Source organism: Polypterus senegalus, chromosome 1 (assembly GCF_016835505.1).
Source record: "Polypterus senegalus isolate Bchr_013 chromosome 1, ASM1683550v1, whole genome shotgun sequence".
NCBI classification, from domain to species: Eukaryota; Metazoa; Chordata; class Cladistia; order Polypteriformes; family Polypteridae; genus Polypterus; species Polypterus senegalus.
The window spans coordinates 196,938,341-196,965,409 of record NC_053154.1 but is presented as its reverse complement, the minus strand read 5'-3'; the positions used below and the strand labels follow the sequence as shown (position 1 = coordinate 196,965,409).

General features: G+C 38.1%; 1 protein-coding gene across 5 annotated transcripts in view; it reads right to left on the bottom strand.

The window, feature by feature from the left end:
* Positions 1-5,569: 5,569 nt before the first annotated feature.
* The window catches only part of LOC120537426 (arf-GAP with coiled-coil, ANK repeat and PH domain-containing protein 2-like), a 177,621-nt gene continuing 156,121 nt past the window's right edge, over positions 5,570-27,069 (bottom strand). For all 5 annotated transcript variants that reach the window (XM_039766354.1, XM_039766374.1, XM_039766363.1 and 2 more), the window contains 6 exons: positions 17,495-17,587; positions 17,205-17,389; positions 15,181-15,290; positions 14,549-14,659; positions 11,132-11,193; positions 5,570-6,861 (listed from right to left, as the gene is read on the bottom strand). In XM_039766354.1, coding sequence (XP_039622288.1) covers positions 6,758-6,861; positions 11,132-11,193; positions 14,549-14,659; positions 15,181-15,290; positions 17,205-17,389; positions 17,495-17,587 — 665 coding nt within the window. In that variant the 3' untranslated portion in view covers positions 5,570-6,757. The remainder of the gene's footprint in view (positions 6,862-11,131; positions 11,194-14,548; positions 14,660-15,180; positions 15,291-17,204; positions 17,390-17,494; positions 17,588-27,069) is intronic.

Below are 27,069 nucleotides of genomic sequence, written 5' to 3'. Positions count from 1 at the left end.
GAAGGTCAAAAGATCCGGCGACAAGAAGCGTCGTCGAAGTTCAACCCGCGAGTTCATGTTAGCAGGATGAAGTAACCCGAAGTACAATGTGCGGCGGAGCGGGCGATGATGTCGGAATGCGTAGCCTCGCTGATTCACGTACTGAAAACGAAATCGCTAAGAGGTGGGCCCAAGTCGAAAGGTGCGTGACCCAAAAAAGGAAGATCCAGCGATTATCAGCGCGAATTCTCCCTGGTATTTAGCATTGCCGTTTACAATGGCCCCGACTGAATATGCATGCCAGGGGTTTAGCGATCTGCATGCTCAGTGTCCAACAATAAATACGTCAGGTTATCTGAGGGTTCAAAAATGCCCATCCTGCGTGGTTTACCTCAGTGTAGGTGCGCCTGTCACTTCCATAGCCGTGCTCGTTACAACAGTGTTAACCATCGTTGCCCTGCGTTCAATTTAAATCCATTTTACAAAAATGCTTTATTAAATATAGTTCTCGTAAGTACAACTTGATTAATTCGATGTTATATTGCAAATTCATATTGACAAGTGTCTGCACACAGAAGTATAAATACCGGCTTTATGATTTGGGTGTAGGCGAGGGATCTGAAACCGTTAAGTGCGTACGTGAACAAAACCTGGGCAAGAAGTCAACGAGGCTGAAGTTCATACTTTTTAGGATTTTCCAATCCACCTTAAAATCTTATTTAGCTAGTAAATGTCGCAAAAAATCTTCAACGTACAGTGCTGTAAATTATATAGACTGCTACATCTGCATCGATTGTGATTACTCAATCTTTTGTTTATGAGAAGTCAACGAGTAAATTTTCGTGCACCATTTCTAAACCATGTGTGACACGCATTTTAACCAGCACGACAAGCGGCGCACTCCTGTGCCCATAAAGCGGTGATAAATTGACAAAGAGCTGGACGCAGAGCACGTATGTCATGTAAGCTGAGCTTAGTGTCCAGGCCAGGGACAGGTACGAACATAGACATATACAGATAGACGCTGCATTCACTGTGTTGCTAAGTTGACACGATACGTCAGCGCATCCGCCATATTGCGAATGGCAAAAGAGCCATTTAAACTAGTACAGGTAGACATGGAAACTGGGTTTTCTGAGGAAAAAACAATCATGTTTCAAAGAGTATCGTTTACATACAACAGATTTCGGCGAATCGTTTAAATGCAATTATTTATATTCATTTATACACTCATAATGGCAATTATTAAATAATTCCTCCCATATAAGTAACATTTCTTGTACTGCCTTCTTCCATCTCCGAAACATTTCTAGACTTCGTCCTCTTACGCAACCCAGTACTGGTTAATGCCCTAGTCACCTCTCGTATAGATTACTGTAATGTTATCTACATGGCATCACACAAAAATGTATCCATCGCTTACAACTTCTTCAAAATTCTGCTGCCAGGATAATAACCTGTTCTAAATCCACTGAACATATTACACCTATTCTCTCCCAACTTCACTGGCTGCCTTTTCACTACTGAATACAATACAAAAATACCACTCTTAACATTTAAAGCACTCCACAGTCTTGCTCCCCCCTACCTCACTGATCTCCTACAGACTTATACTCCCTCTCGCTCACTCAGATCCTGTAATTTGAGAGTATTCAGTCAATTCAGGCAATATGGTGCAGCCTTAGTTTGTCGAAGACAGACACAACTAAAGACATGAGCATGAAATGATGGTTGTCAATTTCAAACTGTGTTTCCTGAATGTGCTCCATGAGAAAAAACACATCATCTGAACCAATCTCATCCCGAACAAACTGATTGATCAAAGATACACTGACAGCTTGCCCAAATGTCGACTGTTGGATTACAAGCTCAGCTACTTTGACCACATTGACTGTATCCTCAGAAGGAATCATCAAACCTCCTTTGTTTTTTAATGTGAGGAAGTGGTAGCTTTGATCATATGATGCCGGTAGAGCATCTGTTACCAAACTAGCATGGCACACATCACAGGACAGCTTTCTCAAAATCCCGTCTAAGGGCTATCTCCCACTGCTTCCTGAGGTGGATTTCTTTCAGAAACCTTCAGAGTTTGAGAAATGTTAACAGCTATGTAAATACGTTTAGCCAAAACGTTGTTTGGAGGCTCACTTGAGCACATAAATGCATAGCTTTGCTCTCTTAGCCTGGCGTAGCTAAAGTTAAGATTATAAAACGGGATTTTCTAATGGCCAAATATAACCAAAACAATTGTTCAGCCTTACCTATGAAATTTAATCCCCGGGGATCTGGTTTGGAGCGTACAGCGGTTTGCACAAACTCAAGCTGCACATGCATGAGGCATCTTTATCCATTACTTCACTCAACAGCAGTGCCACTCACAATATGGAGGCGACGTTGACGTATGATGCTGCTGGTCATGCAGCGTCCAGTAATTCTATGTCTATGAGCCCATCGCAGGGTGAACACACGCGCTCAGCGATTGCTTATGCGAGCTGTCAATCAATGCTTTAAGTCCGCTGGGCGGGATTACTGTAGGCAAGCAGTAAGCAGGCGACACGAGGAGGCGTGTGGAGTTGCTTTAACCGTAGCTGCCTACAAAGGCTTTTATTACTAACATAGCCGTCTGTGTTGCGCTTGCTGCTCTAAAAAAGCAAAAGGCAAGTACAAATTGCAGGGAATTCGCTTTGGGATTTGGTTCTGGCCAGTCAGAAGTCCGAGAGTGAGGGAAAGGCGTTCAAAAACGAGCAGAAACGCTGTAATGGTTTTCCACTGAGATACGTTACAGACAACAACATTGGGAGAATAATAGCCCTAAAAGGATCTGCACAGAATACGCTAGACTAAGTGCTATAAAAAGTAGACATCTGACTGCTAAATAAAGCGAGTCTGTTAATCCTCCTCTTGTGTTAGGGTCTGCACCGACCCGTTTTAAATTTTAAATGCATACAAGAATCACATAAATTTGTTTATTGCATCAAAGCTTTTTGACTTTGTCAGGAACCTCTATTTCAACAAAATAAAGCAAAAAAAATTTTTTTTTTACTAAATTATAAAATACTCTGGTTGAAATTATGACCTTTGTGTTGTTAGGGTCGGTTTCGACCCAGTTATGATAATACGATGATAAAGCAATAATTAGAGCCAAAACTGAAATCCTAAGTGCACTGTCAGCTGACACACTGACAACCAGCTCCTCTCCTAATCATGTGAGCTTTCTCAATTTGCGTGGCTTTCCAGGATACCTGCACAAAAACAAAACAAACAAAGATGGCCATGTCCAGAAATGTCAGGTGCAGAGTGCACATTTACAATTTGCAGCATGCAAAAATGAGAAGAAGATTTCCAGTGAGCCAAGTTCTGGATCATATTTTTGGTGAAAATGAAGGAGAGAACACAGAGCAGCATAGCGATTCAGATGAGCAGGTTTCTGAGGAGGAAGACAATGTGGAGTATCATCCAGAAGACACAGACACATCTGATGAGGAGGTCACTGGTGCTGAAGCTGCTCCTACTGAAAGATTCAAGTCCAAAAATGGTAAGATCTTTTGGAGCTCAGTACCTCATGATGTACATGGCAGGGCAGCTGCTGCAAATGTCATCAAAATGACCCCTGGAATCACAAGGTTTGCTCTGACCAGAGTCAGTGACATCAAGACATGTTTTGAGCTATTTATGCCATTGTCACTAAAAAGAATCATCATTACTATGACGAACCTTGAAGGAAAAAAAGTCCATGGCGACATGTGGAAAGACATTGATGAGGAATACCTGGATGCTTTCATTGGTGGTGTTCTTCTTGCTGGAGTGTACAGATCCTGCAATGAGGCCACTGATAATGCTAACAGGCAGAAATACTTTCCGGACAACAATGTCACTTCAGACATTTCAAATGATATCAAGAGTCCTCAGAAAGAGGTGTCAGGTCTGCCCAAGCAGTAAGGACAGAAAGACAAATGTATTGTGTTTCAACTGCAAAATTGAAATCAAGGGGTATACTGACAAAAAAAGGCCCAGAGGCCCACACCAAAAGTATTAAAAGCAACATTTTCATGGATAAGGAAGCCTAACAAGGTAACCAAGAGATGAGAAACAAATTGGATGATAGCTTATTGTTTTTAGTGTATTTTATAGCTGATTTAATACATGGGTCAAAACCAACCCGTTAACATAAGAGATGATAACAGAAAGCTAACACAAGAGGAGGATTAAAAGCACTTCAGCATCCAGAACGATAATGGAAAGAGTGCCCTCGAGTGTACACTTTTGGTACTGCACGTTCGTTTGGCAAAGATACAGAAAGTGAAGAGAACTCTTGAGAAGAGTGACGCCCAAAGTTGGTCCCGGCGCCGTATATGCTCAGCGATATTTTTTTTTTTGGCTGGGTAGGAGCAATTTCTGCCTTTAATCAACTTCAGGTCTTTGTTTCTGCCTTGGTGAGGTACTAAGAACTCCACAAGTGCCAGTGGTCATGACAGAAATAAGCAGGGTAGTCAATTAGATGGACCAGCTTGTTGGCACATTTACAGATCACAGGTGTTGTTTGTGCTCTTCGTCCTGTAACCTGACAGAGACCAGGCTTTGATGCACATGACTGTGAACCATAGAGTGAGGAGTAACTCCCACTTGGTATGTTTAACACTAAGTACACTGTTAGCAAATGGCTCATGATAAGTAATCCATTTATAAATAAACAGATTTAGTAAATCAAGCCTAAGGGGTGAGCACACACCACCATCACAGATAATCACACCACATTCTGCTTTTGCCTCTGAACATGTATTAGCTTTATTTGCTAAACTAATGGTCATGAGGGGCCAGGCCCAGACAGGATGCCACTTTGTCTTAGAGATTTAGGAAGAAACTGAATTACCCAGAGAAAATGCACAGGACATGTAGAGGATATGTGAACTGTGCAAAAGCAGTGGCCAGGCTTAAGCTTGAACTTGAATCTGAGGAAGTGGTCAATAGTAAATCATGAAACAAACAGCAATGTGTTAAGATAGGTTCAAACTGGTCAGGTTGGTGCTACAATGTACTAGCAAGGCTCTCGACTGTAAACCTCAATGTTGCTGGTTCAGCTGGCACCTTTGCCTCCCTACATGATCCATCAACAGTTGTCACATATCCTGACCTTGGATGAAAAAACAAATTAGACAAATACACACCAAGCATGATCGGGCCAGGACTCTGGCGCTTATAGACTGTCGCCTTAATTATTAAGCCACTGTGCCCGTGACGTAAAAAGAGACTACTAATTAAATATTTACATTACATGCACGGTTTCAACAGAAACGGTCAGATCAATAAAGTTAATAAACAATCCCTGAAAAGCTGCTCCTTAGATTCAGACTCCCAGGTTGCCTAGGAATAAAAGGTGGTGCTGCGGCGGCGGCCCGTTGTGTGTCCGTGCATGTCCAGAACACGCTGACTGTGTGCCAGCTGAGAACCAGACCAGGGAAAAATCAAAATGGAAACTGGCAACAAAAGCCTAGTGCACACATTCACCATCTAAATGCAATTTTGTATTTTATTCCAGGACATTTAGATAGAAAAAATGAACAAACATGTTTGATAGAAATTTGTCATCAACTTCAGTACCAGAATAATTTTATTAAACATATTCTAAAAGCAATAATTCTATTGATATATACAATACTTACATATTTTACATTCAGCACAGATTACAAAATATGAATGAAAATGGCAGCCCTCCTACCTGGGGTCTTGGGGTGTCTTAGAGCACCCTGGCTGGCACGGTTTTAAAAACACTTTTGTCATAAACAAGTGAAGTGCTGAAGACGCCTCGATGTATAAAAGCAGAGAGAGCCAAGTAACTCAAGGGCTTACCATTAACGGTATCTTCATTAAGCCTCTCCTTTTATATCCTTCATGTTTATTCTTTTGTTGATTTAATTATAAACTCCCTGCAAGTTTCTCAAGTGTTAAGGAATGCATCTGAAGCCTTCAACCTCAGCAAACACCAAGCAGTTAAAGTCAACAGTGTAGCAGACAATCAACTCTCCTTCCACACAGATGGCTTCCACTGCTTGAGGCACAAATCAGTTCAGAATCGCCACTGCAGACACAGGAGGCAGCATTATTCTCCTCCTCTTCCATTGTTGCTTCTTTCTTCATTCTCTTTACTTTTGCGAATCAGCTTTTTGTTGACAATTTGTGCACAAATCCTCATGTTACACTCAACAGAAAAACAACAGAAAACAGAATTGTGCCACTGTCGACCTGACCCACTTGACCCACTTGACACCAACAACAGAACAAGGCTCGCTCCCTCCCACACTAAAACACAAAGGGCCTGCCCAATATTTTAGTGAAAACGGCATCACAGCCCAAGCTGGAGCATTGCAAAGCACACATACACACAAACAAACATGGAGGCACTGACATAGTGGCACACAAGCAAACAGGGAAATGGATATAGTAAAAGTAGACACACACGCATGTACGCTTATATGCGCACGCACACACACACACACACACACACACACACACCCAGTGGCTGAATACTTGGAGCCAGGGCAGCTATCTTCGGTCCCCCTTTACCCTTTAGGACTGGCCTATAATAACATTTAACATACCAAAAGGGGTTTTGTATTGTAAATTATTAGCATAAATATGACCGTAACCAGAAACCAGCACAGTAGAGTAAAGGAATCGGCCTTCTCAGTCCAAAGTGGTTCACCTGGTGAGCTGCTGGTTTTTGTTTTTGATGGGCCACGTGGCATTAAGGTTAAGGAAATGCATTTAAGAAGCACAAGCTTCACAGCCTCGGTGAGTCTGACAGCTGGAGACGATTAAGTTTTTCTGGTTCATTGGAAGCCATTTGGGAAAAATCTCGGAAAATTTCCTGGTATGTTTCATCACCTGCAATGGATAGGGGGAAGAAAAAATGGGCATTAAAACAGAGAACTAATCTATGGATTGAAGTACTGAGAAAGCAATGGAACAGGCAGGAAACACGTGTGTTTTTTTAATAATCAGCACTGAGTATAGCAAAGTCTAGAAGCAAATAAACCAAAAAATGAAAGAAAGTAATTGCAAAAAAAAAAGCAGCCATACCTGATGTGGCATCAGAGCAGCTCCACAGAGGGATAGAAAGCGTTAAGTGGAGCCGTTGAGCAAAAAGAATTAGAGGAGAGATGCGAGAGTTAGTTCAACAAGCAGAAAGACATTTGCCCACATGGGAGTGAACACGCATCACAAGTGCACATACAGTACAGTTTCATGACCACTGACCCAGCTCCCTTATTTTCTGCATTTTTTTATTGCACTGTTCAATCTTTCTTTTTGATATTTGATACTGTTTGGTAATGTCATTAGCCCTGTGATGGTGCCTTCTGTCTTTTGATCAGCAATGGAAACCAAACTGGTTTTAGATTGTATCATCTTGCCCTATAGAGTCTCTCTCTCTCCGTCTATGTGGCAAGTAATGGGAAAAAAAAAAAATCTATAAAATGAACAGAGCTTAGTTTAGATGCAACAAACTTCTGGCCAAAGAGCAGACAAAGTCTACTAAATCTCACATCAGGCTATATGGATGTGCTATAGCATAATTTAAAATAAAGTCAAGGCCAGAGAAAGCACCGTATATATGGTTCTTCAAATAAAGAGACAACATCACATCGTCTGATAGAAATTCAGGAAACCCTTAGTTTAAGTGCTTCTTTTGTCTCAAAATGTTAAGATTTCCAAAACTATCCTTTCCTGACCTCTAATTCGGTGATGGCACTGTGAAGGTGACAGTGTGTAGCACCTTGAAAGTGGAGTCTGGCACAGGGTTGGCACTGTCACATCAGCTACTGCACCCTTATGGCAACACATCTGAATGCTACTGAAGGTAAAAGTCAGTGTTTAGCCCCCGGCAAGAGAGCCGCATTTCTAATTTCTTTGAAACTGTGGCATCCTGGGGTTCTTCTCATACTCTTCAGGGATACAAAATAATTGGGTAATGTTTATGTGGAGGTTACGGCACTCTCTCCTGTCCTTCAGTTACATCTTTCTGTGTCGGTTTAAAAAACCAAAGCAGGGTGGAGGAGAGATGTGCCTGTTTTTAGGGTTACTCTTATCTCTTGAACTTCTACTGGACCCCAATTGAAACACTTAAAACACAGTAACTACAAGCTGTGGAATAAGGAAGAAAAGGCCCTAAAGACTTTGACTGTAGCATGGGTGCAAATCTGCCCATAAGCTACCAAGAGCACTTGTTTAGCTATGGGCACTTTGCAAATGACTGAGCAAAGAACATAAGCACCAGGCAGGATACTCTGTGTTCACAATGTTACAAAGTAAAACAAGGAGGTGCAGAGACAGGCAGAGAAGGTGGGGGTGAAAAAAGCACAAGTCAACATTATATTTTGCTAACAACTTATATTTAAAGTGCAGGATTTATATACAAAAATACAGTCAGACTGGAGTTTACAACTCAAAGAACCAATCTGAGAACAGAAAAGGCACAAACGTGAGGGAGACAGTGTACAAATTAGAACAGGTTCTGCTGAAGTGGGCTGCCCAGGATGGTACAGTCACACACAGTGGGCACAGGGATGAACACATTTAAAGCCAAACTTGCACACCCCAACTATATTGTACCTGGCCTTAACATCATTAACACACCACAAAACAACACATCTCAAGTCAGAAACTGTCTTATTGGTACACTTTGAGGGGCAGTTTGGTGGGAAGCTGTATGTCGGACAATGGAGATGGGTGGCTTAAGACAGTTGACTCTTGTGTTCAGATTGCAGGGCTTACCACCCATGTAAAGAGCTTTGGGGTGTCCTTTGACATTTCTTATAAAATTGTTAAGAAAATCTGCAACATATAAAACTCATCTCTTCCCTAAATTCTGAAATTAAAAAGAAACACTAAAGTCTTAACATTTTTTAAATATGCAAAAGCAGTCATGAAAAAAATGAGGCCCAAAAAAAAAAAAAACCACCTAAAAAAGGGCCTTGGTAAGAGTCTTGGCAAAATGAGGAGCATCTTCTTCAAGAAGCTGCCCAGCTGGTTTAAACCATTGGTTATTTATTACAAGATAGCAGCTTTATCTTCTATGGACATATTGTGCAAAGACGAACACTTGAGAGACTCGAAAGAAATGCACACAACCCCTACCACTTCCTACCAGCCAGCAGATTTTTGTTTTTGAAAGGATGACAATTTACAGGTTATACTGCTGATTAACAGTCAGATGCCAAAAGTGAGTGAGTCAGTCAGTATGTTCCTGAACTGAAAACGACAAACATTCACCCACCACTAACGTTTTATTTAAAAAATCCTTTTCAAGAATAATCTGCAGTCTTAAAAATGAAAGGCTCAGTTTAGTGATCGTCAGTAAACGTTTACCAAAGTCAGACATACAGCTTACTTCAACTAACTCCGAATCTTTTCCTTTTACACTCACTGCTCAGAAACCCTATTCTGCCCCCTCTCCCAAAAAAAAGATGGAAGAATGTTTTTATGCTGAACTAACAAATGGCTGATGGGATTCTGGCTTTTGACAGATTCATTAGTTTGCATTGCTATAGAGTGACCTGAATACTTTGGTGTCATTTTACTATACAGATTTGCATTTCCAGTTTCTACACACACACAAACATCTTCCAGTCTCGGCTCTCTTCTTCCTCCTCTACTATGTACAAGACCTCCTGGGACCTCAGACCTCAGTCAGCCCTGTTCAATATCATCATTCATATGACTAATGTGTTTAATGTTCAGCACGTAGACACCTACTGCTCTTTTTGTATACAAAAGTTTGTTGGCAAGGCCAAGAAAGGCACCACTCCTATGATGCATTAAACTCCCCTGCTTCCCAAACTAATACTGAATAATGTGCAATAAATTTATTTTGCTTATAAACAAGAACCCTTGAAAGACTGAAAAATGTTTTTGAAAGGTTACATTTTAACTTGCACCACTTTACGTGAAATGCTGTTGCCAAAGTTTACTTGGTATATCATTTAAAATGATGCCAATCGGATACCCAAACTTCTTACCAGGACAGGAGACTAGCTGCATAACCAGATTCACCAAATAACTCAAGTGATGAACTCTGATGCAGTGGAAAGCAACGAAGAATTACAGCTTGGAATAATGAAAGTAGAGGAAGCCTGACACTTAATGGTACGTACGGCCTGACTGATCCAGATGTTGTCAAGAAACATTTAGGTGCCACTGTGAAAAACTGAACATTTCTAAAGAATGAGGTGAAAGGTTTGAGTCGCACTTGAACCTGGTGAAAACGGTCTTAACGTAAAGTGAGCTCTAAATTCTTCCAACTGGAATGAGTAAACTCATTTTAGGTTGGATTTATGTATAATAATTATTATATATTTGTTGAAATGCACATTTTGTATAATTGTTTTGTTTTTTCTAACCTAATGCACATATGCATGTTACTAAAACATGGAAATATAATATTGCTGTTAAACTGTTATCTAACTGACATTCAGTTGTGCAAATAATTTCATTAGACATCACCATGTCTTTATAATGGATTTCTGTAAATGTGTTCATAATTTTCTTAGTTCATCAGTGTGGCGTAGATTCCTATCTTACCTTTTCAAAATCTGGCAGGCATGCCAGTTTTGTCCGTGGCCAATTCTCTTACACTTCAATTTGAATGATTTTTTTTGTCAATTAAATATGAATGCCAGCATATTTCATTAACCACAGTATATTTAGCTTCACTTCACTCACAAGTGGTTGCCACTATCAAGAATCACTTTTTGTTTTCCTGGTTGGGTCTTTTATTCCTCCTACGCCTGACCCTGACAAACCAGTAGATATTGCACTGTGCCCTTTAATGCTTTTATCTTAGGAGTACAAGTGAGAGCCTCATAGTTTCTCCTCCTTTCAATTCACCACTTTATTGTACACCTGAATGTGCCTATGCTTGTGTGTGTGCATGAAATAGCAAATCTGACAGTTTGGCAGATAATTTAATTTTTAAGAGAGTCTACTGCAGAGATTTACTTCTCATTAAACTAATGTTTACACCTTAACTACAGTAGCTCAAAGAAGTTTTAAACTATTCCCTGAAAATAAAGCTAGGACTCTTCCAGCTGCAGGCTTATGAATTCCTGTATGCACTTTTTATACTGCATTTCAGTATGGTTGTTAGTAGAATATTGACCTGGTTGTCCATAGAGTCCTTCAGCTTCACGCATCTCATCGTTCATCTTCGCCAAACGCAACCTTCAAAAAAAGAGAAAAAAAAAAACACAAATAGATTCCATACTTGGAAGCACAAGTAGCTTATTGTAAGTGAATTGAAGTCCTTCTGCCTATAGGGGCTATATGCAACAGCACTGGCACCCAAGACCAAGTGTAGCAGTTATTTCATTTTGAGAGGCTGCATTTTGCTTACTATAAGCTCAGAAGAGTACTCCTTTATTATTAAAATAACCACATACTTATGTTTTCAATTATCAAAGCAAGTGAATTTATTATTACATGAATAGGTGTTATTATTTAACAGTTTCAGGATGCATTTATTCTTTGGATGGGTGTCCTTAAGTGCTTCACTGACAACATCAGATAGCAATTAAGGCTTAACCACAAATGAAACGTTATAGCAGAGGAACATCCATTCACAGAGTTCAAGAATTTCTCAAAGAGCTCCCATATGATATTACTCATAAATCAAGGGGGACACTTGGAAAATCTTAATTAAAAATTGCCTGGTCAATTATTTCCCCCTACTACCTTTCAGCTTGTCAAATGATACGTGTTTGAATATGGCCCCTAAATTGTTTCTCCATGGCTTCAGCAAATTCTTCCTATAAGCAGTCCTTCAGTTTGGCAGTTCCTCCTCCCGCCTTTTTAGCTTGCTATTTTTACCTTTAGGTAAACTGAAAGGCCCACCTGCTACTTAGTAACACTGAATATTACAGCTTCTCACCCAGGGTTATAATTATTGCAAGCAGCTTTTCGCTAGATCTCCTGGTAGCCACCTTTATTACTGAAGTACAAGGTCTACTTAGACTATGTGTTTCTGACCTTCATCAAGATGAGCTGAACTCATCATAAACAATGGCCTCTGGCAGGAAGGATATCCCAGGACAGCTTACTAATTTAGGTGTGCCATGTTTTTCTGATCTGCACCCTGTCTACCTACCCCAACTAAACAGCTAATAGTAATCTAATTGACAGCTTGGTACTAATTCCTTACCTAGGTATGTACAGCAAATAGTTTCAGAATGGACAGTACATCAGAAAAGTCAATCACTGACTCTTAGCTTAGGGTTGTCTGGAACATGGTACACTTATGAGCAACATTGTGTAAACTATGAACTCTCCTAGATGATTACAGAATCTATCATTTTCAGTCTCACTGATTCAAAGTCACAGGTACAAATCACAGACCAAGCACTCTGTTACACATTGCCCTCATATAGGTGAAGGTATTCACCAAATACATCAGTTTCTCTCCCAAATCATAAAGAAATGCAGGTAAAGTTGACCAGTACCTCAAAACTGGCCCTGCATTAGGGAGTGAGTGTTAAGTGTCCCAAGTTTGTGTGTCTACTGACTGGCAGACATCCCTATCCAGGGGTAATTAATGCCTTATCTGAGATGCTGCCAGGATGCTGAACTTAAGAGGTTTGATAATATGGGAACAAAAGCTTTTTGATCATCAGAACTAGCACTTAGCATTGTACTGAGGTACTTACATTGTTTTGCAATAGTTTAATGCTTTCATCCTAACGCTATTTCATTAACCCCGACGGATTTTTGTTTTTTTAGTCGGCATAACAAATCTCTCTGACAATAAAGTACATTTAAACCACCACTCTCCACCCAATACAATAGTGACATTAGAGTTTTTGTAATAAATCTACCATCATTCTGGGTTAGTTATACAATAAGGATGCTTTCTGGAAAATCATTTCTGGAGTACCATTTTGGACATGTTGGATAATGTATATCATGGTGTCAATGACATCATAAAACATGTTAAGAAAAAAATATTTTTAAAGAACTGATGAATTGAACAATTTTAAGTTATAGTACTTAAAACACCCTCCATATGGGCTACTGCCACTGCTAATTGTCTAAATGTTACTATTGTTAAAAGTGTCACTAATTTACATATACACACTATACAAAAATCATGTTTAAAGCTCATCACCGACAACATGTAAAATCTTCCCTTTTACTACCATTTCTATGATGATAAAAGCAAATGTTAATTAAATATCATATTATGATTTATATTTGTACCACTGGAACAGGCAATTTAAATAACATCCCAGTGGTCACAAAGTGTTATTACTAATAGGGGTGCTGTTTTTATGCCCAGCTACTAAGACAATAGGCAATAATGCCAAGCTGTACTGCAGATGCAAGGTAATGATGTATTGTAATGATTTCTTGTGTCACATGTAAACCTTCATCTTTAAGCAATCAAGCCTGCCAATAGTTAGCCAGTTTTCCCATCAGCAATCACTTTCAATAGTGTCTACATCCTAAATAAATAAAAACTAGACATAATAGGAGGGAGGCAAGGTGGCGCAGTGGTAGCGCTGCTGCCTCGCAGTTAGGAGACCTGGGTTCGCTTCCCGGGTCCTCCCTGCGTGGAGTTTGCATGTTCTCCCCGTGTCTGCGTGGGTTTCCTCCAACAGTCCAAAGACATGCTGGTTAGGTGGATTGGCAATTTCTAAATTGGCCCTATTGTGTGCTTGGTGTGTTTGTGTGTGTCCTTGCCCGGGATTGGTTCCTGCCTTGTGCCCTGTGTTGGCTGGGATTGGCTCCAGCAGACTCCCGTGACCCTGTGTTCGGATTCAGCGGGTTGGAAAATGGATGGATGGATAGACATAATAGGACTGATCTACTTCAATTAATGTACAATTTGGTCCAATAAGGATAATTATGCACAACCATTCAAGTGTTGTATTTCTATCCATCCATAAACTTTTTTCAATATGTTGTTACAGGGAGACAGAGCTCACGTAGGCAAAACAAACCTAGACAGAAACTGGATGGTCACAGCAATCTTCAGACTTTTTTATACTGTCAAAATGTACAGTCCCCAATTAACGTAAAATGCATTGTTACTAGATTTGGGACAAACTGAAATAGTTGAGGGAGTGCATGTGGCAGTTTGAAGGAACCTACATGTACCCAGAGAGAATTTGTGAACTGTGCACTGAAAGTAAGTTCAAAATTAAAATCTAGGTACCTGCCATTTCAGAAAATTCCATGTTTCAAATGGAGTTCATTTTTGTACTGTTGCTTTGAAATGCATGTCTGAGAGAAAGATCACATTCCCCTTCATCCTATTTTTTTTTACCCAACATGGCAGAAAGAGTTTTGAAAGAAATTGTTTCCCACCACCCTAACATATTATCTTGCAATCCATTTCTTCTGAGGAGCAAAAGCAAAGAGTATTTTATATAGCACAAATCTCTGGTGTTCAGTTTATGTTACCTGCCTGTCATACATATAGTATATTTACAAGTAATACCCATTACTTACAGAGGGTATTCTTATAACTCAGTTTAAAACTAGCCACTGCTCAAAAATGAAATAAAAGGAATTATGTACTTACAATGTTACTATATCTGCATTGGCTGCCTCCACAGCTATAGACAAAGGGCTTCTGTCATCAATGTCAAGCGCATTCTGGCTGGCTCCTCTTTTAAGGAAGAGACACACTTGCCTGAAGTGAAAGTAAATAGCACATTTAGAGAAACAAAAAAAAACAAAAAGAAATATTTGGAGGTCCCATTCATGCATAAAAAAATGGCTTTCCCCTTTTAGCTCCCTCAAACACGGTTACTTTACATTATGAAACTAGAATACTTTTGTATTATTTTTTTACTTTACATAGATTGACCAAATTTTATAACATTGGATGAATAAGGGAAATTGTTGTCATTAAAGAGAAAGAAATGTTTATGTTTGCCACATCAGGCAAAAAAGGCTGAATACTGTATATAGTTAAAAAGTTGAATGCCAGAACAGTTGTTTTTTTCACTTGTCTTTTTAGTGAGCCAATGTAAGTAATTAAAACTGAAACAGAAAAAAATGCAATTTCAGCTAAAATACAAAATATTAGGGAGTCCCTTTGAACACTTGTCTCTAAAAATCGCAAGGAAAAATACTTCTATTCTAAGAAACACTTGAATTTACGGATTCAGAGGAGTTCTCTCAATTAGTTTGGCTAGATTTTAGGCATACCCTGTGTGTCCGAGGATGGCAGCATGGTGCAGAGGTCCCCTCTTAAACACATCTTGACTGTTCACATTAGCACCATTCTGAAGTAGAAACTCACATGTAACCAGTGAGCCCTAAAGAATAAGGAAAATAAGCTTTACGGATTTCTGGAAGACAAACAGAGCTTGGCAAAAGCAGGCAAAGTTCAATTTGAGGCTGATGTCTCTATAAGTGACTTTATTGGTAAAGTATAAATGTTTGAAAAGGCCCAGTTCGCATAAATTTGCAAACTCCATTTCAGTTACCCTTCTACATACTAAGTCTATATGCAACTGCCCAGAATGAATGTCTGTCACACACCATATTAACCCTTTTCTTCCAAGCCAATTTTTCCCTTTCATATTTTCTATGCAGATCTTAAATAAAATAAATAAGAGTTATTTCAGCATTTTTCCAACCCACCCAAGATAAAGTAAACATCAATTATTAAATAAGCAAGAACGTTATCCTATATGCAGCTTGTCTGTAATTATTAAATGAATGTACTAATTTAATAAGGACATACATACAAAATCAAACAAATTGGGCATTAAAATAAATAATACCTAATAAATAAAGTATATGCAATATAAAATACAGTATACACTATCCACTTTAATAAAACCCCTGTGTGCGTCCAGGTGTCCGTGTGTGTGTGTCTCTTCTGGTAAAGTGCGCATGGCCACACGTCACGTAATCAGTCTCTTCCTGTGCATTCCCTGTGTGTGACACACACACACGCACGCACATGCACACACAGACAGGCGTGCGCAAGACAGACAGACAGACACACACACATGCAGGCGCACGTGATACACACACACACACATGCAGGCGCACATGATACACACACACACACGCAGGCACGTGTGAGACACACACACACGCAGGCGTGCACGAGACAGACAGACAGACGCACACGAGACAGACACACACACGCACGAGACAGACACACACACACAGGCGCGCGCTTAAGAGAGAGACACACACACAGGCGCATGCGTGCATTGTTGCAATGTTACTTTTCTTGGTTGTTTATTAAATTCCGGATTTTTCAAATGTTCATTTTTTTCCCCTGTGCTTAAAACTCATTAAAAAAAGTGTATTTAGCAAGCAGGTCGTAAGGCTATAACGCGAACTCTTGCAGTGTTAGTTTTCTCTGTTGTTCAAGGTTTTCTTAGTGTTATTCAATGTTTTTACATTTAGTTTACTATTACGCTGTGCATTCAATGGTATAATTAACTATATTTGTGCTTAAAAACTTAAAAAAATATATATATTTACAAACAGTTCATATGGTCTGGAACGGATTAATTGTATTCACATACAATCTTATGGGGGAAATTACTTTGGTTCATGGCCATGGTTCATGGTCGTCTACTTCGCCTATGCCGGGCCTGTGTATAATATATAATATTAGAACTACAGTAAGTAGAAGAATCGAAAAATTTGTGTCTTAAATTTGATAGCCTTTTTGGGCAGGTTTTAAACAGACGATTTTCCCTTTCACAATCGCTGTGATGAGCAATGTGATTTTTGTTATACAGGAGACTTCATGATTTTTGGTTTACTTTAATTAAAAATTTACAATATTCAGCGTATTTCTGCATCATCATTAAATGAGAATTCATTTGAAATAGACTAATATACTAATATTCTCAAAAATAATCTTTTTTTTTGAATGTACATACTAACATCACTAATGGTTGCACAGTAGCAATAAGATAACTGAATATTTAATAACATGTCTTTGACAATAAATGCAGCATTAAAATGTCATAGTATTACTATCTGTCTTCAATTAACTTTCAAACTATGCAGATGGTATAGGTTGCTACTACTTTACCTAGTTTCATGTAAATGTATTAAAAGCATATAAAAATGCAAAAGAAACTGATACAATTATATCGACAATACAGTTGTAAATTGTATTTTTATGACTAGTGAATAAAACTAACTTATACAGTAATTATGTATCGAATGTGAAACAGCAACAGACAGGAGCATACCCCGTGTACAGCCTGAATTAGTGGGGTTCTGTTGTCATCTTCTATGTTGAACCAGTTGACATCTGCACCATAAGCCAATGCCTCAGCCATTTCTGGCAGCTTGCATGCATATGCAGCACAGTACAGCTGTAGACCAGAAGTGTACTCTTTCAATTCAGGGAAGACAGCAGAGTGGCTCCTAGACTCTGGAAGACAAGTTTCAGGAAATCTTTAAATGGTCAGCCAGATGGAAAAAGTAATCAGTATGAAAGAACATGTCAGCCTCATGGCAGATAGCATGATCAGCTTACCAGATTCATTCAAATTATTTGCAGTCGGTGGGGAGACTGGCACCTCTTGATTTGCATTTGTACTCTTCTGAATACCATTGTCAGCACTCTTTACTGCAGGTACAAAAGACAGAAGATAGGTTCACTGCAAATTGTAACATTCAATAATGTACAAAAAAAAGCTAATGACTTACAACCCAAGAATATTTCAAATTTATATCGTGTAAGGAAGACAAACCTCATAAATCGGAATTGCAATTTAGTTTTTGGTACTTCTTCACAAACCGCAACAGACAAACAATATCAATCTCCACCACAGTCAATCTAAATAAAAAGGACTTAACTGATCTCCCAAGTCAGTGGTGCAAAACTACAAAGCCATATTGCAATCAAGATGGTAATAAACAACACACAAACATATGAGCCTCATTACAAAGTGCAAGAACTATTGTTGAGGCTGGTCATATTGCACTTATTAAGAAAAAAAATGACATGATTGTGATGGGGGCTTCAATGTGACATTAACATTCCTAGAAATCACAGTTGAAAATAATTAACCTTGCAAATCATGAAGCTGTTTTTATAATTAATCATGCACCTCACATTTTAAAGATGTATTTGATCACATCAGTTGTGCATTACCAAGTTGACAGAGTTTAGAAATGTGCATTGTCCATTCTATTGTGTGTTATAGACAGTTCAGAATATTTCAACAAGGATTTTCCAAGATAGATTAAAAGCCAAGTAAATATTTCACCACTAATCCAGTGTCATATTTGAAAACTGGGAAAATCTGTGCCTGCCTTTGGCTTAAGGTTTCTGCATTGTTTATTTTTTATGATAATGTGTTAAAAAAAGTTTTACTTTATTTCAGGTTTTAAAGGGTTGATTAATATAAATTAGAATCAACTAGAAAAACATGAAAACTATAGGTTTATAGGGTCATTATTGTCACATTGTACAATGAAATTCTTGTATGCATGTACTAATCAACATGTAACACCACAAACTATGGTATATTACTCATTTTAGTAATATTAAATCTTCCTGGATAATGTTAAATGAAGATGCAATTAGTGAAGTCTTATTACACATGGTTTTAATATCAGTGTTTAGCACGAATATTGGCCTACTGAATTTACATTTCTGTTTCTTTGGAAAGACAGAAATAAATAACTTACATTTTATATAAAATAAAAGAAAAACCTTCTGGATGGGGATAGCATCTATTAAATTTAGTAAACAGATAGCATTAAAGGTTCATGCACTTCTCTTATGCACACTGTCTGCAGTTCTGGTTAAATCCAATAATGTATGGCACATAATACTATTCGCAAGAGTATTTTATAATATTCTTTGAATACATTGCTTTCCTCTCCATCTTTCATAGTCTTTATGGTGGGTGTCTGCACTGATTTCTGCCATAGCGTTTTAGACAGCTACACATTTGATGTACAAACATCAATATTTTCTCTCTGTTTATAAAAAGAATGAGGTGATTTAAGTGGTAAATCTCTTTTGGTTGGTATATTAAATTCTGTTTAGGATGCCAAGCTTTTTTGTAAAGACCAGCAGTACGTAATTTAGCATATTCATCATCAAGTATGGAAATATAATCAGTTAATTTCATTATCCATTTCTTTTGTAGTATCTTTTTATGTGAGACACAAATAATTGTTCATCTCCTCAAGTAAGCTTTGAATACTCTGGTAGATAGCTCTGAAAGAGATTTCTACAGAAATGCCAGTTTCTGTGGAATATTATAACCCTTCAGACTAATAAAAGTTGCTACTTTACTGTAAAGAATAAGTGGAGCATGGTCAGTAACAATAATAGCATTGCAATTGCAAGGTCTGACTAAAGGCAGCATGTTTTTTTTATCAACAAAATAGTTAGATGCATGAAAGAGAAAACAGTATTACTATCTTGAGAATGAAAAGAGACAACTTCACAGGAAAGACAACTTACAACGATCGAGTGGCCGCCAATCTAAATTTGCCAGTTTTCACTACAAAAAAAAAAAAAAACTAGACCTGTGATCATTAAATTGTCTGATCATAAAAACTACATTTTTTCAGTATCTGTTTTTCTAAGATTTACAGTAATTTAGGTGTGGTGTTCATTTCTGCAAGGTACTATGGCAGTTGAGCAAACTGTATATCTTTATGCTGCAAACAGAGAACAGTACAGGTGTAAGGTAGATTTTACCAGAGATAGAGTAGATGGGAATATTACCCTTTCCACTAAAGAAAGTAGTAAACTGAGAAAAAAGAACTGAATGAGTCGTCCAGTGCAATTAGACAAACAGCAAGAAAAGTTACTTTAGTGAACTCACACCTTTTTATTTTGTCCTTCAATTCAACTAGACACTACTGGTCTAAGTCTGGACATTAAGGAGGGTTATGTTAAGTGCAGGAGCTCACATATTCAATTATACAAAGAGAAGTATTTGAAATTACTGCTTAGTATACATTAGGCATTTTAGTTTAACACATTAGCCTTGTGTCTTCTTAATAAATATCTTATGAACATCTGATTGATTTGCAGTTTTTTTTGTTTTTTTTTTAATATTTATATGTTTATTATTTGTTTATATGTGTCATACAGTATATGTTTTGGCAATAAACATTTTATGCATAATTAAAATGGTAGTCCATATTTACAACTACAACTCAAGAATTAACATTAATTGACCTTTCATTTTCTCATCTCCTAATGATTTTACAAATGTAATAAAATTTAAAAAGCATTCACCACTATGTGATCTTTTGTTTATGAAGTATATATTTCTTAATAATAGAATACTGTAGTCTCATTCCAGCTGACCCAAATCCATGAGTTTCATTTTGCCATCTAAATACTGTACTTGTTCTGCTATGTTTTGACAGTTCAGAGTAGGGTTGTCAGATGGATTACTGGTGTTCGATTATAATTCGTTTTTATTTAAAAAAAGATTTTATTCAAAGGCAAAAAACTGACATTCGATTGTAAAAGAAGAGTTGTTTGTTTTACACTAATTCTGGCAAAGAGTTACTCCAGATGCACTATGGAAAGCTGAAATATTTTGCAGATCTGGTTTTACACATCACTACCATAATCAGCCTTTTTGTAATTTTACAAAATTAGCTTGTTATTTTTATTAGTAAAACTAGAGTCGCACTCTTTCACAAAATAGTTAGGGACAGTTTTTTTTCTGTCCCACTGCTCTGCACTTTGATCTACAGGTGTACTCTGAACAGTTTTTCAAAATTCTTCTCTAATGCCATGAAATAATCATTCTGGATCTGATCCTATATGAATTCACTCATATACCTGAGATCCCTAAGCATTGTTTAATACTAAGATCTTCTCATTAAAACAAATGGAAAACTCCTGTCATAATTTTAATTCTACTTTTATTACAACCATTTAAAATTCTCACTTTAAAGAGCCTTGTTAGCGTCAGCAAATATACTGTGTCACACAATTAATCTGTGTCATATGTGGTTTCTGGTTTGATACATCATACCAAAAAGAATGAAGTATAATTAGAAATATACAGGCCACAAAAAGCAGAGATTGTGCAGACACTGACATGATACTGTGACGATTCTGGTGCCAAATGGCTTTTTATTCAGAATGATGCAATATAAATAGTACACTGCCACTACATGTTGGACACCTCAGAAATAATAAAACATGTCTATGTTTGCCCTGCTTACCTCTTGCCTGCTCTTTCTTCTCTCACTATTCTTACCCTGCTGGTCTCTCTTTAACTGATGTTCATGATCTCAAACTGATCTGATTATTTGGGGCAAATGCCCTGCAACTTATCCCTCACCCCGTCACTTAACTCTTCCTAGGAAAGGTTCCCTGTACCCTCACAAAAAGTGCCCACCCCACCCTGCTTGCTGTTCCCCAGAGCTGTCTGTGCAGCAGCAAGACAAGTCACAAGACAAGTCACACTCCTGTAGCGCAGGAGACCAGCTAAGTGCTACAAACAAGGTCCAAGTACTGTAACACTGTCAAATGAACTACATGCTTTGCAGATGTTCCACTAGTAATAATAATAATAATAATAATAATTAATAATAATGCAGTAAAGCACTGTGCCATCGTGCATGGCTCGTAAGGATTTAAGATCTGACGTGGTTACTCTTTATCTGAAACTGGGAATAACTGTAGATGTGAGTGGTGTTTTGAGAAAATGGAACTGGAAATTCTCTGATCTGGAGGGGTAAAAGCTGACACACAAACGCTGGTGAATCTGCCTTCTTCGTATCTCACCGTCACTTGAATTATTTTCATTCAGCTTTATTGAGTGTTCCTGCTCATGCTGAATTAGCATCTACCTTAAGGTTTATGAAAAAACGACGTAGGTATATATGATATTTGGAAATATTCGTTTTATGACCTTTTATCAGGTCAGTTTAGCACTAATATAAACATTTTTTTACATCAGAAAACTTTCAGTCAACCTAAACTTATACAGTCATTAACATTAAATGTACAGAGTATAGTGAAATACGTATTTGTATGTGCTAACCAACATGCAACATGCTGATACTTTCTAGCACCATATGCCTTTTTGAAACAGTTATAACCCTAACGCCAGGTTTATACTTCATACGACGTGACGATACGCAAGCGTTGTACTGTTCATACTTGCCTGCGTACTGTACGTAAATCTGGAAGATTACACCAGGTGGCAGTGCAAGATATCATCATAGTGAGAACAGATTCAGCTTGCTGTGTTGTGAATTGCCTGAAAGATCCATTAAATTCTGAGGACACGTTGCCGCAATATCTCTGAAAAGGATGTTTAATGATTAAATCCATCAATTCAGGGATCCACCCATTTCTGCAAACATCTGGCGCTAGACAAAAACAATCCCTGGACAGGGCATCAGCTCATCGTGAGGCAGACCGTGCCACCACAACATGTGTAATTATTATCAGTATTCATTATTTAAATGAAGTTAACAACGTATCGGTAAAATGCAATATACATACTTTAATGCATTTCATCATAAAAGTGATATCAAGTACAAATCTAAGGATTCTAAATGTGCAGAGAGCTGGAATATTATAAATATAATGTGTTCTGTGTGGCGATTGCTGCTGTCAGGGCAGGAGGAAGCCCCAGAAACACATAGCGATTAACAACTTGGTCAGTTTTAAGATGACTTTTATGACGGTCTACTTTAATGATAAAGTAAATTACAAGGTTAAAGTGGACATTTCAAGATTAAAGCTGAAATATCCACTTTAATCACAAAATATACCTTTTCACCATGTCCTTAACACAGATGGCACAGAAGATGGTATGTGAGACCTTTCAAATGTATAGTGTCATTATGATGGGGAATATGCAACGCTTCAATATAAAAGCACCATGAATGCATTTGTATGTCAGCATTTGGCTTCACAACATCGAACCATTCATCAAACATTGAAGCATGTAGATCGATCCTAGATGATCCTCAAAGCAGCTTTCTGCTTTTTTTTAACATGTTTTTTTAATTTCTAAGGACGTGTTCAGAGGACACGTCAAATGAACGCTAGGAACGCGTGCCAGCTATGATGCGTGTGTGTATGTGTTCTCAGTATGAAGTATAAATGAGCACTAAGGCTACTCAACCAACACTCATATTCATACTAACAAATGCTTTTCAATTATTTCTTATATATTGTTCTGCGTATATAGAAAGTAGTATTCAGTTTTAAATACTGCTTAATGAACATTCGTTTTCTTGGAAGTAAAGCTGTTTTGGTAAATGATATTATATTAAATACAAAATCTGATCTGTGTCTTCTCACTGAAACCTGGCTTAGTAAATGTAACACTGTTCCCCTAGCTAAAGCGTCACCACATGGATACTCGTTCCTTCATAAGTCTAGAGATTCTGGTCAAGGAATAATTAATTATAACAAAATGCAAATCACTTCTACAAATTTAGGCGACTTCACATCCTTTGAGGCATTCATTTTAAATAATAAAACCAATTCCAAAACAATTATAGTGCTAGTCTACAGACCACCAGGGCCACAATTCATTGTTCATGACTGAATTTAGCAACTTTTTATCTGATTTGGCTATAAATTATGATCATGTAATATTGAAGAGCTAAAAGAAGTTATTTCTGATCACTACTTAATTACGTTTGATTTGGTTCTGCTTTTACCAATACACTCTCAGATTAAAACAAAGACAGTGTGATGTGTAGATTTTAATTCTGCTTCAAAATTTATAGATACTGTGAGTAAGTCAAGTGCAATTGTAGAAAAGAATTTAGATTAGTTAACATCAAATGTAAACATGGAAAACAATTTAGATCAGCTAATATCCCATTATAATATGATCTTGAGAGATGCTCTGGACACAGTGGCTCCCCTAAAAATAAAAGTCATCAAAGCACATAGAAACTCTCCCTGGTTAATGAGAATATTCAAGCTCTTAAATTAGAGTGTCGAAAACTGGAGTGCAGATGGAGAACAACAAAGTTGCAGGTCTTTCAAATTGCATGGATAGAGAGTGTAAAAAATATAAGAAAGCTCGGTCACACTACTATTCTAAAATAATAGATAACAATAATAAAAATCCTCGGGTTCTGTTTAGAACAGTGGCTAATTTAACAAATGGGAATTCAGATCTACAGTGCAAAACACCAACAGAAGTTAGCAGTACAGACTTTATGAAATTCTTTAATGTGAAAATTAAAAATATAAGATCCCAGGACTTGCATACTAGCTTGGCAGACCCTGTCTCACATTGCATTCAACCTTTATGAATTTTAATCCTGTAACAGAGCAGGAAGTCTTGACTTATAATTTCCAAAATGAAACTTACTGCTTGTTCCCTAGATCCAGTACCAACAAAATTAGTAAAAAGCACAATGGATGTTCTTGCAGTATCTATTCTTAACATTATTAATAATTCATTATTGCATGGCACAGTACCTGATGCACTAAAAGTATCATTCATCAAACTATTACTTAAAAAGGTCAGACCTAGACCTACCCATACTGAATAATTATAGACCCATTTCAAATTTACCCTTTCTCTCTAAAATACTTGAAATGTATGCGCCAATCAGCTTGAGTCACACCTTAAACACGACATATTTATTTGAGAAATTCCAGTCTGGCTTCCGTACTGGTCGTAGTACAGCAACAGCACTAATAAGTGCTGTAAATGACATTCTGGTATCGTCTGATAAAGGAAACTCCACTGTAATTATGTTGTTAGACTTAAATGCAGCGTTTGATACCACTGATCATTGTATTTCACTGCACAGGCTAGAATATGATGTTGGGCTTACAGGCACTGTCCTTCCCTGGCTTAGTTCTTATTTATTAAATCAATTCCAGTACATACACAAATGTGCTGACAGTACTCCATCAATATACACAGAAGTGAGATATGGTGTCTCACAGGGCTCAGTACTGGGACCTTTACTGTTTTCACTTTACATGCTTCCACTGGAAAATATCATCAGAAAACAATGTTAATTTTCACCCGAATGAAAATGAAGTTTCTCCAGTGTTGTCTTTAATTAGTTGTGTTAGTGAATTAAGGGAGTGGATGGATGAGAACTGCTTGTCTTTAAACACCGATAAAACAGAGATGTTAATTGTTGGAGGGAATGACGCTGATCGCAACAATATTCTGTCATCATTTTGTAACGGTTGTCACATGTTTTCATGGTTGTGTATTCTTTTAACCGTTTCTGCCTCATGCTTCCTTTAGGGTGTATGCCCAGAGGAATCATTGACTGGGGAATATTTCTTTAAGGGCAGTAGGGGTCCAAACAGCGCCTGTGGGTCCTGGCTAAAATCTTCCTTAAAAGGCAAGGAGGCGCGTAGTTTAAGGGGAGAGAAGAAAAAAAAGGAAGCGAGGAGGCGGAGGAAGAAGAAAGGTTGTTAAAGAAGAAGCTGTGAAGGAGAGCGAATTTGTAAAAGCGCTTGGTAAAAGCACGGAAGGCTCAAGTTCCGGTTGGGCGCAACAAAAAGTGCGGGCTAACAGGAAAGCATCTTCGGAGTGCACGGCTTCAAGTATATTTTTTGTTGAGGGTAGCGGCCATGGAAGGGCGTTAGCGCTCAGACTCGGGTGAGGCAGTTTCATCTCTTAGCGAAGGATCGTCCCAAGCGGTGAGATCGCTCCTTTTACTTATAAATCAGATTACTAGGCAGCGGAACGGAGTTGTCTAGATTACTGGACTATTCACGGACTTCCCAGGCCGTGTGGCTAGACTCTTTTTAATCAACCTGATATAAAGGGAATGGGGAACATGGGGGGATTGTGACTCTGTGGGTATAATTTTATATTTGTATATATGTGAATATATGTGTATTGCTATAGATATCTATTTTGAATATAGGGGGGGTGTTGTTTAAAGGATATATCTTGGGTGCTTTTCTGGGCTTTCTTTCTTGCCGTCTGTCTGTATAGTATATAAGGAGGTTGGTCTATTACTGGGTGTATATTTTTTGGATAAGGAGGGACTTAAATGAAGGGTTATTACTGGTGTGCTTTATAATATATATATATTTTTTTTGGTTAAACAATTGTTAGGTGTGTATTTCTTTTTTTGATATAAACAACTCCATCTGGGGAACATCAAAGTTGGGTCTAAGGTTCTGTCGGTGCTCGGACATTATAATAATAATTTCCTATTAGAAGGAGTTTTTGTGTGTGTCGGACTCCTCAACCATCAATTAGTGGAGTTCGCTACATAAGTGGTGGCCCGTACGGGGATCGAACCCACGACCTTGGCGTTATCAGCACCATGTATGTAGCGAACTCCACTAATTGATGGTTGAGGAGTCCGACACACACAAAAAACTCCTTCTAATAGGAAATTATTATTATAATGTCCGAGCACCGACAGAACCTTAGACCCAACTTTGATGTTCCCCAGATGGAGTTGTTTATATCAAAAAAAGAAATACACACCTAACAATTGTTTAACCAAAAAATATATATATATATATTATAAAGCACACCAGTAATAACCCTTCATTTAAGTCCCTCCTTATCCAAAAAATATACACCCAGTAATAGACCAACCCCTTATATACTATACAGACAGACAGCAAGAAAGAAAGCCCAGAAAAGCACCCAAGATATATCCTTTAAACAACACCCCCCCTATATTCAAAATAGATATCTATAGCAATACACATATATACACATATATACAAATATAAAATTATACCCACAGAGTCACAATCCCCCCATGTTCCCCATTCCCTTTTATATAAGGTTGATTTAAAAAGAGTCTAGCCACACGGCCTGGGAAGTCCGTGAATAGTCCAGTAATCTAGACAACTCCGCTCCGTTGCCTAGTAATCTGATTTATAAGTAAAAGGAGCGATCTCACCGGCTTGGGGACGATCCTTCGTTAAGAGATGAAATCCGTCTCACCCGGGAGTCTGAGCGTTAACGTCCTTCCATGGCCGCTACCCTCAACAAAATATACTTGAAGCCGTGCACTCAAGATGCTTTCCTGTTAGCCCGCACTCCTTTTGTTGCCCAACCGTGAACTTCGGAGCCTTCCGTGCTTTTACCAAGCGCTTCTTTTACAAATTCCGCTCTCCTTCCCAGCTTCTTCTTT